The sequence below is a fragment of the Sporisorium graminicola genome, chromosome SGRAM_14 (genome assembly GCF_005498985.1).
Source record: "Sporisorium graminicola strain CBS 10092 chromosome SGRAM_14, whole genome shotgun sequence".
Taxonomy (NCBI): domain Eukaryota; kingdom Fungi; phylum Basidiomycota; class Ustilaginomycetes; order Ustilaginales; family Ustilaginaceae; genus Sporisorium; species Sporisorium graminicola.
Window position 1 is genome coordinate 58,616 of NC_043724.1, and position 16,784 is coordinate 75,399.

The 16,784-nt window shown below is 55.9% G+C and overlaps 7 protein-coding genes across 7 annotated transcripts; 4 read left to right on the forward strand and 3 right to left on the reverse strand.

The window, feature by feature from the left end:
* Positions 1-2,572: 2,572 nt before the first annotated feature.
* On the forward strand, positions 2,573-6,199 carry EX895_002280 (uncharacterized protein; the record flags this gene model as incomplete). The annotated part of the gene is made up of 1 exon (XM_029882879.1): positions 2,573-6,199. One exon carries the CDS (start codon positions 2,573-2,575, stop codon positions 6,197-6,199), a length of 3,627 nt encoding a protein of 1,208 aa, XP_029740634.1.
* An 821-nt stretch (positions 6,200-7,020) lies between these two features.
* Positions 7,021-8,205, forward strand: EX895_002281 (uncharacterized protein; the record flags this gene model as incomplete). The annotated part of the gene is made up of 1 exon (XM_029882880.1): positions 7,021-8,205. The coding sequence occupies one exon, from the start codon at positions 7,021-7,023 to the stop codon at positions 8,203-8,205; it is 1,185 nt and encodes a 394-aa protein (XP_029740635.1).
* Positions 8,206-8,435: 230 nt separating this feature from the next.
* On the reverse strand, positions 8,436-8,894 carry EX895_002282 (uncharacterized protein; the record flags this gene model as incomplete). The annotated part of the gene is made up of 3 exons (XM_029882881.1): positions 8,436-8,491; positions 8,569-8,715; positions 8,807-8,894. 3 exons carry the CDS (start codon positions 8,892-8,894, stop codon positions 8,436-8,438), a joined length of 291 nt encoding a protein of 96 aa, XP_029740636.1.
* Positions 8,895-9,605: 711 nt separating this feature from the next.
* Positions 9,606-10,067, reverse strand: EX895_002283 (uncharacterized protein; the record flags this gene model as incomplete). Its single annotated transcript, XM_029882882.1, has 1 exon — positions 9,606-10,067. One exon carries the CDS (start codon positions 10,065-10,067, stop codon positions 9,606-9,608), a length of 462 nt encoding a protein of 153 aa, XP_029740637.1.
* Positions 10,068-10,843: 776 nt separating this feature from the next.
* EX895_002284 (uncharacterized protein) lies at positions 10,844-11,323 on the forward strand (the record flags this gene model as incomplete). The annotated part of the gene is made up of 1 exon (XM_029882883.1): positions 10,844-11,323. One exon carries the CDS (start codon positions 10,844-10,846, stop codon positions 11,321-11,323), a length of 480 nt encoding a protein of 159 aa, XP_029740638.1.
* A 2,213-nt stretch (positions 11,324-13,536) lies between these two features.
* On the forward strand, positions 13,537-15,258 carry EX895_002285 (uncharacterized protein; the record flags this gene model as incomplete). The annotated part of the gene is made up of 1 exon (XM_029882884.1): positions 13,537-15,258. One exon carries the CDS (start codon positions 13,537-13,539, stop codon positions 15,256-15,258), a length of 1,722 nt encoding a protein of 573 aa, XP_029740639.1.
* Positions 15,259-15,544: 286 nt separating this feature from the next.
* On the reverse strand, positions 15,545-16,552 carry EX895_002286 (uncharacterized protein; the record flags this gene model as incomplete). Its single annotated transcript, XM_029882885.1, has 1 exon — positions 15,545-16,552. The coding sequence occupies one exon, from the start codon at positions 16,550-16,552 to the stop codon at positions 15,545-15,547; it is 1,008 nt and encodes a 335-aa protein (XP_029740640.1).
* Positions 16,553-16,784: the final 232 nt, after the last annotated feature.

A 16,784-nucleotide genomic window follows, 5' to 3' on the forward strand; every position in this document is an offset into this window, starting at 1 on the left:
AACTCTAATGCTAGCTTGCTCGATTGGAGATGTTGGGTGGTGTAATTGTACTTGTGATGACCGGTGGATGGCATTCGAGACTTGCTGAACGGCGTGGGCTGACTCGTATGGTGCGCATCTTCAGGAAGATGAGCAAAGAGGTGGAGGCTGAACTCCGTCTTCCGAGTCTACAATTGGAGCTCATCCATCATGTCAGATTGAGCGCTACGACTGAAACCAACGCAAACCTGATTTTCAGTAGCAAAGGAGCGAGAGGCGTCGTCGCGTCTCCGTTGGACTGCATTTACGCCCAGTACATCACACATCGCAGTGTGCAGCGGACTAGACAAGCGGTAATGGCTGTGTCCAAGCATCGACGCTTGTTGAAATTGGAAAAGGGTCCAAGTGTCAGTTTCTCGAGCACTGTTAATTTGAGCCACGCTGGCATGTGTGCCTGTCAATCGACGATGGAGTGCGAGTGCAAGGGTGGACGAACAGACAAAGACGCACCGCAATCTTTGGATGTGATGGGTTGCGGAGCCCGAAATTTCGCAAGTGTGCTTCTTCGCTTGTGTGTTGCGCTCGCTCCTTAGCCAAGGGGCTGCTCCTTGATCCTCATTCCAGGAAATCACCATCGCGCAGAGGTCTTTCTTTCATCACCTTGCTCTGCATACACGCTTTGCTTGCTCGTTACCTGTCCTCGTCCAAGTTTCGCTCCCATCACACCCTCTCGGACTCGCAGGAATCGCCGTCGAACTAAGACCGCTCGACCCCGGATCGCGAGCTTGCTTGCGCCTCGGATGTTCATCTAGCTCGATCAACACTGCAGTTGCATCAACCGCCCTCGTATCAGCAGACGGCTCGAGCTGCCTCATTCAGACCATGACTGGACGATCTTGATCGCAAGAACAACGTCAGATCCGAGACTATCATGAGCTCCATCGCTTTCCCCGCCTTTGAGCGGGCTCAGCAGGAGCACATGGCCTTCGATCGCACCGCACAACAGCTGTACCAAGCGGTCGAGGACGCCAGCTGTGCCCCACCAAGCGCTCCGATCGCCTCCGAGTACGGAACCAACAACGCTGCGCACGCAGCGGTGATCGACAATACTGATGCTCCGACGTCGCAGCTGGCTTTAGGCGTGCACCGATCCGAAGCGCAGGCGCCACCACCACTCAAGCCCAAGATTACCAAACGGGTCAACGCTCGTCTCCAGCTGGCAGCTGCTCTTATCGAGGCAGACAACGAGCGCATCCTCGAAAAGGCGCAGTTCTGGCACATCTACCATCCTCCGCAAGCGCACGACCTCGTCCATCCTCCACCCCCTCCGCAGCCAGCGCTCGCCAGTCAGAGCGCCATCTTTGCCCCATACCGCGAAGGTGCCGACATTGCAGTTAAGCGCCATGTCCGCACCTGGAGTGCAGCCACCGGTCTATCCCGTCTGCTCGACCCCGATGACGATGGCAAACGGCCTAGTATCGACTTTTTGGGCGTGGCTTTGCCTAACGAACAGCGCGCTCGCAGTCGCGCTGGCAGCAGTGTCGGTCCACTCGCAGACACCCGTCCGCCACACAGTCGAACCAACAGCCTGTTGTCCAATGCCACTACCTCTGTCCTCGGCCGCACATCCAAGCTTGGATCCCGCCCAGCCAGTCTCCTCGAACGTGCGGACGACGACGATGCCGCAGCCGCCTCGGATGCAGAGGCGCTCAGCCAGTGGGGGGTGGACAAGTTCCTCAGCAAGGACGAGCGCGAACGCATAGCAGGACAACGCAGTCGCGCACAAAGCTTGGCCGGCAGCACACGACGTTCCTCCTTTGAACAGCTCGCTCCCTCCTTGACGGCTCGTCAATCTATGGACGCGGATCGAAACGTATCCAGCCGAGGTATCGCAGCGAGCAGAGCTAGCTCTGAAATCGTGGTCCCCTCGACCGCAACCGCTGCACCCGAAGACTCAAAGCTTGAACTCTTGGCCAAGATCAAGCTATACCGAGAACGTCAGGAAAACCTTCCGCCTTCCGAGTGGGCCGGTCCAGGACCCACAGCCACCAAGGATCAAGTTGTTGAGCATATCATTGCTTCTGCAGATGATAACAAGCAAATGTCGCTTAGGCAGGCATCCCGCGAACTGAACCATACACCACCTCCAACCGCTTCCGACGGAGTCGAACAAGCCAGCAACGCAACAGCACCTGCCCCAACTGGCTCCATCATGGATCGACCTCGCCCGTCTTCTCGTGCCGAATCCACTACCTCATCTGTGTTCTTGACAGCGCCGCTTGAAAAGCCCAGTGGCGACGCTCACCATGCCAACGAACCTCCACAATCACACGACCAGGTGCCTGGTCAAGCTACTGCTGAGATCGCGGGAACAGTTTCGACTCCGATTCAAGCGATACCTGTTAGCCAAACAACGACCGCGACAACCCCGACTGTGTTCGACGAGGAGGGGCCTGCCCAAGCACATGACATGGTCGGCGTTGGTTCTTACTCGCGAAATCAATCTCGCCGAAACTCGTTTCTTGCGGGACCTCTGTTCAATCCTCACAGAGAGTCGGCAAATTTATCCGACGCTCCTGGGACCCAAGCACAAATGGCTCATTTTGCACCTCTAGCCGCTGCACCGTTGGCCCCAGAGCCAGAACCTTTCGGCAACCCGCGCATTCAACGCCGAAGCTGGACCATGGATCAATTTGCTGAGCACGATCTTGGTCTCGGTCCAAGTCCTTTCGCCGCCGCTCTCCAGGCTGCTAGCCCAGGCTTCAACGATGCCGCCGAGATCCGCTCCCTGGGTGCAGATCCGACCAGCGTTGCTTCCCCCGCCATCAACTTTAATGGTCTCTCTACGCGTCAGCTCCAGAACATGGCACGCAACTCGACGTTCCCTTCGCACCTCGGTATCAATCGTGACCTCCTCGCCGAGGAGGTGTTCGACGATGACGACGACGACGAGATGCTCAGGCAGAACGAATTTGGAAACGTGCCAAAGCGTCGAAGGCAGTCTTCGTTCGATCTCACTGCGCTCGCTCACGACCTGGCCCAGACCGGAGGCGCTAACTTTGAAATTCGACTAGGTGATGGCGCTGCCCCTGACTTGTCATCGGCCAATTGGGGCAAGCCACGAAAGAAGTGGTTCCGTTTGAGCATGATGATGGACGCCAAGGGCAAGCCTGCCAAGACCAAAAAGGTTGCCGCCGTCAACGGAGCCGAGGCAGACGGCGAGTCAGATGCCGACATTCTCGACGGTCCTGTTGTAGACGCAGACCAACTCAGGGTGACGGACAAGCAGGTCACTGACCTCTCCGACCTGTACGCTGCCGAGCCCTCGGCGAACATGGCGAGCGATCCATATTCTGCTCAGAAGGATGAGTCGGACGGCATCGATGACGATTATGTCAGTCCGCCACGTCGAGGACCCCTTCGCCCGCTCGGTCTAGCTGCTCGTACGCCCAAGACCATCCTAATGCCTCCACCCTTGCAGGGAACCGAGTTGGCTCCCAAGCTGCGCCTGACAGATGTCGCGCCCGAGTCTGTGACTGCTCCTCCCGCGTCGAATCGTCACAGCCTGCACGTTCCTGATGGTTTTGTGCTTCACAACACGCGGGGCGGGTTGCCGCCGATGCGCAGCCTGGTCGTGCACAGTGCCAACGGGCCCCGGCCCATGTTTGCAGCCAAGTCTGGCAACAAGAAGCACGAAGAGGCTGCTGCACGTCTCAAAGCTGTCGAGGTGGGCAGAACGGTCCAAGTGCCGGCCGCCGCACCTCGAGGTATTGGACGTCGTGCTGCTGCGCCGACCACTGCCCTCTTTCGTAACCATCTTGTGCAGCACGAAGACGAGCGCGAGGGATGGGGTTTCGAGGCAGGCACACGCGTCGACGACATCTTCGACCCTAATAACGCTGACGACTCGGATGACGACGACAAACCACTTGCAGATATCAAGAAGCAGAGTCGATCGGCCAAACGTGCCGCCAAGCGTCTTGCCAAAGAGAAGCGCAAGCGCAAGGCTGTGCGCAGAATCCGCAGGGCTAAGAGGGAAGAGGCGCTCAAAGAGGGCAAGTCCTTCAAGGACGTCGGTGTCGACGAACTCAGCCCCGACGAGGATTTGGATCTCAGTAGCACGACGACCGAAGAGGAGGTCACCGGCTCCGAGACCGATTCGGACCTTTGGGCGAGCGACGACGACAAGCGATGGATCGATGACAGTAAGCCTGCCGGTAAACTGTACGGCAAGAGTCTTCTCGATCTCGCCACAGAACGCACCACGGAGCGCAAGTCCAAAGCACGCTTCTACGGCCAGGTGCAGCTCGAGGACGGCGAATTCGCTGCGCTCCAGGTCGATGGCGATGGCGATGGCGTGTCACAGCGTTTTGCCGGTTCCTCTTACGACGACGGCGCATCTGTGGCACCCAGCATCGCCCGCAGCTTCCGAGACAAGCCCGTCGGCTTCAACGACACCCGTGAGCGTATGGAGGCCGTCTTTGGCGCCGATCAGATCTGGGCAAGAGAGATGGCCAAGAGGCAGCAAGACGAGGCGCGTGAGGCTGAGGAAGCCAAAGCGAAGGCCGATTTCGAAGGGGCAGCTCAGCAACAACGAGACGCCGAAGCAAAGGCCAAGAAGGAGCGCGGCCTCTTTACCGTAAACAAGAGGAATAAGAAGATTCGTGGGCCCGTGCTCGGCATTTCGAACGATTCTGCGATTCACAGCGTGGTCAGCTTCACCGGCTCGGATGCTGGCGCGTCGAATACGGGTTCTCATAGAGCTCCTGGAGCGGGAGAAGAACCAGCTGAGCTTCCTGAGCGAAGTCAGACCCCAGCCGAAGCTCCTGTTATCGCCCTCGACATCACCATGGATGCCGAAGCATCAGAGGAAGGACGATCTGGCCGAAAGAGCCTGAACCTGCTTGCCGGTGAAGAAGACGCTGCCCAGGAGTGGCTCATCACGTCGGATGCCGAGGAGGAGGAAGAGGATGGCCAAGCTGCGGAGTCGAGCGATGATGACATCCCCCTGGCTCAAGTGAAGAAAAACGTGGCTTCGCGCCCGACCTCGCTGGCGGCTGGACTCTCGCTCAATCCAGCACAGTCTGGCGGTCCGGATTCGTCTGATGAGGAATTGCCACTGGCAGCACTCAAGGAGAAACGCATCCGACAGTCGATGCTCCTCGGCGGCGGCAAGCTGGACTTGGACTTTTCGTCGGCGCATAATGGCGTTTCGGACGTTCGATCCACGTCAGCTTCGTCGCCTCGTTCCGGGAGCTTGCGAGACATGACAGGCACTCTGCAAGATGGTGGCAAATCACCCCTATCGCGAGAAGTCGCTGGCAGAGCCGCGCACTTTGTGCAAGACGACGATTCGGATGAAGACCTGCCTCTCGGCCAAAGACATCCTGGCGCCGATGCGGCGCTAGCAATTATGCGCACGGCTCTCGAGAATCAGAAAAGAGCTCTCAAGGAAGCTAGGCAAGCAGAAAAGGCGCAGAGGAGGGCTGCCAAACTGGCCCGGCAGGCCAGCGCTGATGACGCAACTCATAGTCAAGGCCAGGAGCAGTCCAAGCTGGACAGAGACGCGAAGGACGCGAACGAGGACGATGAAAGCGAGGAGGAGGATAGCGATGATGACAAGCCCCTGGGCTACGTCCATCCTCAGGCAGCCATTATCGCCGAGCAAGCCGCGTTAATCCGACAGCTGCAGTCCGAGATGGAGCAACAGCAGCAGTCGCGACTGAGCAGTCTGCCGTCTCCTCAGTCCGGCATCATGTCGCCATCTGGAGTGGATCTGCGCTCTTCGATGATGTTGAACAGGATGAGCGCGCTTCCCAGTATGGTTGGCAGCATGGGCGGCATGGGAATGGCCGACCCACGTCAATCAATGATCGGGCTTCCAACCAATGGGTCGATGATGATGGGCATGCCTCAGTTTGACGGCTTGCCTGCTTCTTCGCCTGGCCTGCCATTCAGCATGTCTATGTCGACGCCCTTGCAAACAGGAATGCCCATGGCCGGCTCGCAGATAGGCTTGTCGGGTGGCGTGCAACCAGGCGTCATGTCTCCGGCCATGTCGATGCCTATGCAGATGGGACCAGCAATGACGCCGAATCCGATGTCCATGATGCTGGATCCCAAAGTCTCGTCGATCCACAATTGGCGAACGCAGGTGCCCGCCGAAGCCACCGCCACCATCACGCCGCCGGGAGGTGCCTCGGCCGTCAATTCGGCTTAATGGCGACGAAGCAACGAGACTGGAGCGAGACATGTTTATAATTACTACAATGGACAAGGATGAAGTTGGACCGATGCGCACACTGTGCCCTGCGTTGGGAACAGAGGCAGCTGTGAGCCATGGTAAGAGAGTGGTGGTAGTGAGGTGACATTACTATCGAGATCTGAGATTGACTGAGACCGATCTGTCCGATCTGGTCAAATTGCTGTCGTGAAAGTCATTTTTCTGGCGGAAGCTTCTGGATGGCACAAGAGCGCAAGAGAAGCTCAAAGACGTGAGCAATGGAAAGTGGAGGAAAAAGCGGCGAATTGACGGATCTTTCAGCTGAGTTCCATGCAATTCAAAAGTGACCGTGCATTTCCATTTGTCCCTCCTCGCGATCCATCCTTCTTGCTTCCGTTCCCTCAACACTTGCTCTTGAGTTGCGTATAATTCACCACACACCACACATTCAAAAGAAACTCGCATTGAGCATCACCAAGGGCTCGAACAACGATACTTATCGTAGCGGCCAACTCAGTGCATTCTGACATCGCGTACTACACCATCACTCGTCACGGCTACCACTACGATCGAGTTGCAGCTTGTCTAGCAGTTCCTTTCGACTATTCACAGCACAGCAAAAGTACGCACTGCAATTGACGCACGGCGCATTTCTATCTACTTCACTCCTTCAAAGGCATTCCGAAACAACCTTGCGATAGACCATCGTCAAGATTAGCCGCCAACAAGCCCCCCGCGGACCCCCACCCCACAAGAGGCAGCGCACCTCCCACTCCCACTCCAAACACACTCCTTCCGGTTCCTCCACCAGTGCAACCATGGGCAAAGACTACTACCAAGTGCTTGGCGTCTCCAAGGATGCGGACGACGAGACGCTCAAAAAGGCTTACAAGAAAGCCGCACTCAAATGGCATCCGGACCGCAACAAGGACAACATCGATACGGCCAACAAGAAGTTCAAAGAGGTCGGCGAGGCGTTCGAGGTTCTGAGCGACAAGGACAAGCGCGCCATCTATGACCAATTTGGAGAAGAAGGGCTCAAAGGCGGCGGCCCACCCCCACCGGGAGCCGATGGTACGGGTGGAGCAGGATTTGGCGGATTCCCAGGCAGCTCCGGTGGCTTCAGCGGATTCCCTGGAGGCGGGGGTAGGACTTTCACCTTCACCTCGGGCGGTCCCGGTGGTATGGGTGGCATGGGAGGTGCGGGCGGATTCAGTCCCAGCGATCCAAACGATATTTTTGCTAGCATCTTTGGCGGTGCTAGTCCGTTTGGTGGCGGCATGGGTGGCATGGGAGGTATGGGAGGTATGGGCGGAATGGAAGACATGCTTGGCGGCGGTGGCGGAGCCAGGCGCAAAGCGGGAGGCGGTATGCCCGGCGGTTTCAGCTTTGGCGGTGCTCCAGGCGGCCCCACCCCCGCTGCCGCTGAAAAGCCCAGCGACGTCGAGAAGCAACTGCCGCTGTCGCTGCAAGACCTCTATACGGGCACCACCAAGCGTCTCAAAGTCGGGCGCAAACTCGCTTCAGGCGGCTCGGAGGAAAAAGTTCTCACAGTCGAAGTGAAGCCCGGCTGGAAAAAGGGCACCAAGATCCGCTTCAGTGGAGCAGGGCACGAAGTGGCACCGGGGTCGTTCCAAGACGTAGTGTTCATCGTCGATGAGAAGCCGCATCCGCACTTCCGGCGCGATGGCGACGATCTGCGCGTGACGATTCCGCTGCAGCTCGTGGACGCGCTCGACCCGCCCAAGCCGGGCAAGCCGGGATCGAGGAAGCAGATCGAGACGCTGGATGGGCGCAAGATCGATATCCCCATCCCGCAACCTACGGCGGGGAAGAGCTGCATCACTCCTGGCAAGACGACGAGGTTGGCGAACGAGGGCATGCCGATCAGTAAGACGGGCGGTAAGCGCAAGGGCGATCTGGTGGTGGAATGGAGTGTCGAGCTGCCGGAGAATTTGACGCCTGCACAGAAGGAGGGGGTGAGAAAGGTCCTTGCTCCCTGAGAGGCTTCGCACTGACCTCCAGCCTCCTCGTCGTCATCATCATCATCGTTTCCGTTCCTCGTCATGCCCATCTGCAGCATCGTGTATTAGCATCGCTTTTTATGTTCTGTTCCTCACTTCTCAATGCATTCGTCAGTCACAGCTAATTTGACAGGTGCTGTGCGCGAAAGTGGGCCAAATGGGAAATGTCAAGTATGAATTGCGAACGGGGTGCGCAGCGTGTTTCTTTGTTAGCCGAGAACAATGAGGTAGACGACGACAACGATGTTGATTACCACCAATGGAACTGTTTCGTCACAAGATGGTGGATATCGTCAGTATCTTTGCTGCTGGACGCAAGCCTTCCACTACATCTGCACTTACTTCGCATAAGTGTCCTGACGGCAGAGATGAGATTGATCAGCCTCACCTTGATCGTGACGTTGTCCTGTGATGCCGAGTATGGGTTGGACTGAAAGCCTTGGTCGAACGAATGCGCTTGGTTGGCTAGCGCGTGTGATGACCACCCGACTAAAGAATCATTTTGAACAGACGAACTTTGTCAGCGATGTACGAAGATAGAGTGAGATCAGGATGAGAAAAGGAGGGAGAGGGCACTTACCTCGGGCCAAGAAGCGTTCTTCTGACAACACAGCTAGTGCGTTTGTGATGAAAAGGATAAGGTAAAACGCTGAACCAAGACCGAACATCGTGGTATGTTGCGATTGGAGGTGCTTATTTGACTACAGTCTTGTTGACGGATTGGCGGAAACCTGGCTGGAAGGAAAGGGTTGACCTGGGAGGGAGGGTAGCGGGATGCTGAACAGTGAAAGGTGAAAGCCTGCTGTCTGTGCTGAATGTTATCTGGGCGAAGGGTGTCAAGTGGCTTTCGAGTGCTGCGCTGCGAAGGCCGTTGAACAAATGTGCGTATCTGGTCGATGTCTAGGATGGGGAAGAACAGGACTCAGCCAAAGAGCGTTGCGGCGAAGAAGAAGCTGGAAGGGGCCACGTATGATGATCAGAAGACAGAAAGACAGCGCGGGGTGATGGTCTGTGACCTGTGCCATATTTGTCTATCTTGTTAGATTTGAGGCGGCAACCTTCACGTGACTGTTCTCTGTCACCGACCTTTCTCAGCATTGTCCGGAGTCGTTGACACTAGCCCACAGAGCACACAGGACCGCCAACGGCTGGTGGCGAGATCGTATGATAAAGTTCAATGCAGGTACAAATACAAGAAAAGGGCGAGGTCGGTCGAATGGAGACCGATTGGGACGGGACTGCTGGCGATGATGCGAGGCGCCCCTTCTTTTGGGATGTTTGGTTCTTGAAGCGAGAGGACGTTGTCACAGCAACCCGCAAGACGATTCGAGAGTGTTTGTGAATACCACTCCGACAGAGGCCATGCCGAAAAAGAATGCTTAGGACACACGAGCAACAACCTCTCCACCATATCCACGACGAATAGCATCCCTCACCTCCCACCACCCAGTCTTGCCGCAATCCACGATCCCAATCTCACCCATATCCAACGGCTTGACGAACTTGGCCCTACGACCCGTCGCGAGCCTCAGCAGCTCGTCCTTGTCCATCGTCAGTTTGCGCGACGGTTTCGAGACTACATTCATCTTCTCCAACACCGGTCGGTCGTCGGGTCGGAATTTGAGGTCGACCCACAGCCGGCGTGCTGCCGGGCTTGCCGAGGTATATGACACAGGAGAAGGGCCTGTTTGTGTTCCACGCACCACATTGTGGATGAAACCATGTTGCAGGAGGATGGAGAGGATGGAGAGATTGTCCTTGGTGGAGGCGATGGGGATGGAGCGAAGACGTGCTCGAGAGGCGTTTTGCAGTATTGTACACAGGTCGGCGTGGAGCGGCATGTTGGCTTTGAATCCGAGATAAGTATTCCGGGTCGTCTGTAGTGTAGGAGAGCTTGATGGCCGGATAGAAGCGTGGATGATGGAGTGCAAGGGTGGTGAGGAGAGGAGGTGAACGGCGAAGCTAAATCAAAGAGCATTTCTTCTATAAAAAAAAGCCCAAAACCCTTCGGAGCCGATCGGAGATTTTTTGAAAGTGTTAGTTCTGCAACGCTGACATTTTTGTTTGTAAAAAAGCGAACCTCCACTTCCAAAGCTCGAGCTGCAGAACTCAACACCTTACGATGATCATGTCACGCCGTTCATTTGCTCATCCTCGCATCTCTGAGCAAGCAATATTACATCTCATGCGGGACCACAACGGCTGAGGTAGCGTCTCTGACTCTCAGATGCCGACGATGCACGTCCATAGCGCTGCGATGGCTCGCCGTACGATTGCCTGCTCCCACGCGAGGCTGCGAGTATATACATTCCCTCGTTGCTTCTCTACGACACAAGAGCACGGCAGACCGGTGGCTGAAAGCAGTACCAGATCAGCACTACGAGTGTACAGATACGTAGTCGACGTGCATGGCCAGCTGTTCTTACACGACACGGTGCCCAAGAACCTGACGAGCTGTTTCAAGAATATCGAGTTTCTCGATTTCTTCTTCAAGCGGGTTCGGCCCAACCCCATTTCCACCACTGCGGCAGCTGACTATGCACGATCTGGAGCCATATCAAGGCACAACATCCTAGGCCCACCTCCCAATTCAATCCTGCCGCTAGACTGGAGCGACATGGCGCCGTTCAACGGTACAGTCGAGCACAGCGAGACGCGATCGCAAGAGGAACTGTATCAAGTGGCCTTACAACAAGGCAACAGTCAAGGCTACGAATGGGTCTCGCCCTGCGGACCGGAACTCAATCTGGTCCGATGCCAAGATGCACCGATTGTCTATCGGGAGCTGGGGGAAGACGACGGCATGCTCAAATGGGCCGGCAGTCTGTCGGAGCCATTTCGACCCGATCAGCTCGTAGTCGACCCGAGCAATGGCTATGTTTACCATCCGTCTCCACAGCCTTCATCACGGCGTGGTTCCAAGGCTAGCACAGGGGAGCAATATGGCAGCTTGAGTCTGCTCGGGTCGAGTTTGGTACTAAGCAAGCTGGCGGAAGGGTTGGAAATCGATCCAGACGTCTTTGACAGAGGCATAGGTGGCAGCATAGAGTGGAAGGGTCATCGGTACGATTTGGGTGTCCTTGGGCGTAAAAGGTAGACAGAGCGAAGCTCAACAAGCATAGTCCTCTTGGGACGTCTTCAGACTCCAGACAACGTGAAAAGATGGAGATGATTCGGGCGACGATTGTAGCGATAATCGTCGATAGATACTACCAGTCTCAGACCTTGGTGGCTCGATCTAACAGGGCTGCACCACACCGCCTTTGCAAACCGAGATCTTGAACATACATGTATAGCCTGCATACGATCGCTGCACAGTGACCGTAAATTGCGGCCTCGCCGGCGGAGTTCCAAGGCGCGAGATCACATGGTGCAGAAGAAGCGAACCTGCTTTCAGCGCTGATGAGCAGCCCAAGAAGCTCAGCGTCGGACCCATGCTCTTCGCACAGATTGCATCCACCTCATGAGACGGGACACAATTTCGGAACAGCACGCTGGTCTTCGACAATCGTGGCGAGTGCAGAACGCCAAGTCTTGTCGGAGAGAAGTGGACAGCTTTACTTATACTATACATACTATCAATATCAAAAAAAAAATCGAAGGAGTACACAAGGGTGAAAACAAGGGTTCTCGATCTGAACCCACTGAGAAACCCACTCGGCAAAAAAGAACGATCGACAAAAACGCTGTTTGAGAGCTCTCTGTTCCATCCCATCGGTTGATCCTCGCGCAGGAACTCACCAGCCTCAAGCACGAGTCCAATTGTGCTTGACACAAACACTTCGACGTGCCTCAGCCGGTGCCTCGATTGTGGCTCTATGAAAGATCTGAACTTTCCACTCGTCAGTAGGGCTCAACAGGCAAAGGAGCTATTTGAGGCGTAGAAAAGACTGGCATTCAGAGGTCTCTTTGGTCAATGTCAATCGTCGAACAGAGTAGAACAACGGTGTCATGCAGTATCGAGTGTCGAAGCTGGATGTCGATCTGATCGACGACAAAAGTGGTGCAACAACAGCGGTCATGGAGACGAGAACCCGGAGTGGTGTACGACGATCAGGAACGAGAGCACGGTTCGTACACCCCTATTCTCGACACAAAACTAGTGCTCACCGCTCCACAGAGTCTAGGATAGATCGATGCTAGTTATGCCGGCAGCAGCATTGCGTGGGAACAAGAAATCAATGCAGAGATTGTGTGGGACCTTTACCTATTTTAGTTGCAGAAACACGAGGGTTCCGCAGAAGAACAAAAAAAGTGTGAGAAAAATAATAAAGCGAAGAATTCATGCAGTTGACCAAGCACATCGAGCTGTGCCGTTCGTGTGCTTGTGGCTCGCCCCGACGAGAGTGGCCCGATGCGTCTGTCTGTCTGCCATAGCAAGCAGCTTTGCACGGGATTGTCGTCTTCCACGCCTGGCGTGTGAAGCTGAGACGAGATCCACTTCTGAACATCTTCTACTGCATAAGCGCAGGTCGGATTCACTTTATTTTTCTCTTGATCGCGCTTCTCTAAATGAAAAAAGCACACGCGCCGGATGTGACAGTCCCACCGTCTGCCTGTTTCGTTCAACGATCTGAGCTCTGTTACAATTGTGATTAGGCCATTGCTCGAGAGAACAGAGTTCGAGAGAAGATGGTCGGTCACCTTAACTAGCTTGCTGGAGGACCATCGCATGTGCAGAAGCGAGAGCTCCGATCCTCTGGGGCTTTTGTGCTCGGCTCGGCTGCCAAGATGTGGTATCGTGACGGACTGCCGCGCTGCCTGAAATTGGTGCATAAACGCAGACGCTTTTTTTCTTTCTTTTTTGTGTGTGATGTCGGAGGAGAGATGCATTTTGGGAGGGTCGGGTGCTCCGCCAACAGTGTACGCCCACGTTTGGCTCATGCTCTGTGTTTCTGCCTTTGACCACGTCGATTGGTGCCCTCTCGAGGCAAACCTCGGCCTTTTCCCTTTCTGTGCCACCTGTTCGCTCACCTTCGCACTCTACCACCATCCCAATCCTTTCTCTACTCATCCTTCCTTGCAACTTGGTTCGGACACAGCCAGTTCGCGGCCATCGCCACCTGTTCTCTCTGATTGTCGCGCCTTGCACCACGCGACCACACCATCACATTCCTATTCAACCTCTGGAGACGCATCGGTCTGTCCTTCGAGTCGCCCAACCAAAACGTTCGTCACGCTGCTCGCACACGCACCACCCCTTCCAATTCTGTCGATCATCATCCCGCCTCGTTCCTCTGATCCACAACGTAGGTGCCTCCTAAAGCTTTGCCCGCTATCACCTGTTCAGGGAGGCCGCTACACGTTCAGATGCATCTCGTGGGCGAGAGCAGTAGATCTGGCCTGCAGAACTCGCAAAAGCGCGCATCCGATGCCATCTTGGAGCACAAAGCCGACCATGTAGCTAAGCGATCCCCCGCGCCATCTCCCGCACCCACTGCTCCGCCAACGCGTCGAAATCAACACGAACCAGAGCACATCCTCGTTCGCGCTAATGACTTTGACAGACGTCTTCGACAACGTGATGAGGACGCAGCCAACAGAGAGCACATCCACGGTCCTTTCTGGGCGCGTAATATGGACCAAGTCATGCAGATCAAACGCGATGTTGTAGCGCACAAGTTGAATCCAAGGGGGCTGTCATATGGCTCAGAGGATTCCAGAAAACAACGTCGGCAAACCGCTGCAGAGGAAACATGTTTTGTCGGCAACGAGGACCTCAGCTGCTATCCTACCGCAGGTACAACCATCGTCCAAAACAACTGGAGCAGATTCATCTGGAACGCCAACTATCCGCTCTTTGCACAACGCGGCTTCGTAGACGTCTATCTGTTTCAAGAAGATACCGACCGTCTCGTCACGTCCTGGATGTCCCAGGACAATGGTCAAAACAGGCTCTCTTTCGAACCAACAGATCTCTGGTGGACCAATCGCACGGCAGCCAATAACATCCAACCAAATCAGAACATCTCTTGGCCTTTCTACTTTGTTGTACTCGCATCCGGACAACCGCTGACCGGCACCACATCGCGCCTCGCCACCTTTACAGCGGTCCAGACCACACTGCCTTACTCCATAGCTGCAGCCAGAGCATCGTCCAGTTCCGCTGCTTCTGCCTCTTCAGCGAGTGCTGCCAGCGCTGCCAGTGCCGCCTCTGCTTCCTCTGCCAGCGCTTCGGTCACAGCGACCGCCGCAACAGCTAGTCCAACCGGCAGTGCTGCCGCTTCCGCGTCCGCATCAGCCCTCCAGTCCAGTCTCAGCGCTGCGCTGGAATCTTCCTTGCACGCATCCGGTCTCAGCGGCTCAGAGACGCTGCAGGGCACAACAATAGCGACACTGCCCAATGGTTCCGTCATCACAGCTACAGCCACAGCACAAGCCAACGGAGGTCGTCTTGGAGGTAGCGGCGATGGTGGCAATGCCAACGGCCTAGCACTACCCACGTATGCGATCGTGCTCATTTCCGTGCTCGGCTTCCTTGCCATCGTCGCTGCGATGGCCGGTACCTACTTTATCATGGCCGCGCTCCGAAGGCGACGCCAGCGACAGTATGGTGACGGCAGCCATCGAAGCTCTTCGCCCATGATGGCCGCTGCTGCTGGATCATTGGCTGGACGCAGCTTGACCGACGGTGGGCATGCTGGTGAGGCGTCGCACATGCTCGAAAACGAAGACGGAGGCCTGGTGAGCGCGGCAGGTGCAGGCGCAGCTGGGGCAGGAGCAGGAGCAGGTGCAGGTGCAGGTGCAGCCATGATGGCGAGCAATTCGAGATCGAGTCGCTATTCGGACGAACAGCCGTTCACATCGGACGAAGCCTCGCGCATGGCTGATGCTTTCCGCAACGCTCTACGCAATCCAGAGTTTGCGCCAGGCATGGGCGGCGGTGAATCGTCGGGCGCCGATGGCGAGAGCCCCAACGAGAATGGCGGCGGATCGCGTGCTTCAGCGCTGCTGCGTGAGGAGCTCGCCGCGGAAGGCAAAGATTTGCAAAGTGTAGGCGACCGCAAGAAGCCCACTTGGCATCAAGAGTAACGCATTCGTTCTCATCCAACAGTGCACACCATGGACCCTTCTCTTTTCCACCTCATCTTGTGTTTCGGTTTCTATGGACATTCCTATGTCTCTTTCTTTTGCTGTATCGACAATGCTGCTCTGCAGTCTCCGTCTGCAGCCTCTACTCCTCTTTTCAAGTCTTACATCTTTCGTTTTCTTTCAAGTGTCTCGCACCTGTTGCACTCTATATTCTTGCATATCAGTATTTTCAATCCATCTCGCTCTTTTCTTTGCACCGTTTGCTGTACATGAGAAGAGCCACGCGCTATGGCTGACCAGTGCGATCCTTGACACGATCCAAAAAGTCCCTCCTTTCAAGATAGCCTTTCATATCGCCAAGTCCTTTGCCCCCGCCCTTTGTCTGATGTTCCAGCTCGTCCTTCTCTTGTTGCGACAACTTGGCCGTATCGTCTTTGTACGAATCCCAATCCAGCTTGCTCTTTTCGAGCGTGTTGAGTTTGGCAGGTTTCGCGGTAGCTGCTGCCGAGAGCGCAGCTAGCGAGGATCCTTTCTTTCGCCTGGGACCTGTTGGTGGCGGTCGAGGAGCTGCTGCTGTGACTGCTGGTGTGGGGTTGATCGAGGGTACAGGCGTAGATGTCGTGACTTTGGCCGAGGTGGAGCTGGCAGACTGCGAAGAGAGATACTTGATCGCGTCTGGATGTGAGCGCGGTAGGAGGCGCGTGGATGTGTGAAGTTCTCCGGCGAACTTGTACGTTGTCGGTATCGACACGATCTCTTCCGTGCTTGTGGTGGTAGAGCTGCCAGACTGAGCTTCTTGAGACGTAGCGCCGTCGCCAGTCGAAGTTGTCGACGTCGGACCATCGCCTTTGATGTTTTCCCATTCTGCCAACGCCTTTGCCTTCAATGCTTCGGCCTCGTCGTTGACGGCCATCGACCCTGCAGACTCAGCAACCGCATCCTTGGCTAGTCTTGCACGTTTGCCCAGTCGGCCCTCGCCTCCCGCAGCTGCGACCATTTCTTCGCGCTCCCTCTTGAGTGCTTCCAGCTCGTCCGCGTCGATCTGCTCCCCAGCGACTGCTCGACTTCCTGCCCCTTTCGCTTCGCCATCGGAGTCTTCGTCGTCCGAGTCTGAGTCCGACGCATCGTCTGCGCCTGGTCTTTGGGTTTGAAGCTTGTAGGAAGCTTGGATAGCCGCGGCAGCGCCGCGAGACAGCTCGGGCTCTGGAACGAAATCGTCGTCTTCGAAATCGCTGTCCGAGTCGGACGCTGTGTTCGTATTCAATTCGCTTCTTGATAGAGGGTCCGCCGCCATCCTGATACTGCGCTCGAGTGTGCGGTGGCAGAAGGCGTTGATGGGAGGAAGTTTGCAAAGTGGAAAGCAGGACCGAAGCTGCGAAGAAACCATGTTCACCTCCACACTTTGCTCTCGACAGAATACGCGTGCGAGAAGAGAACGAAAAGTCCGTGCGAAGCAATCTAAAGAATGCTTGCGACGCTCCTCTTCTATCAAAACTCCAACCTCGCTTCCCTTCTACCACCTGTCC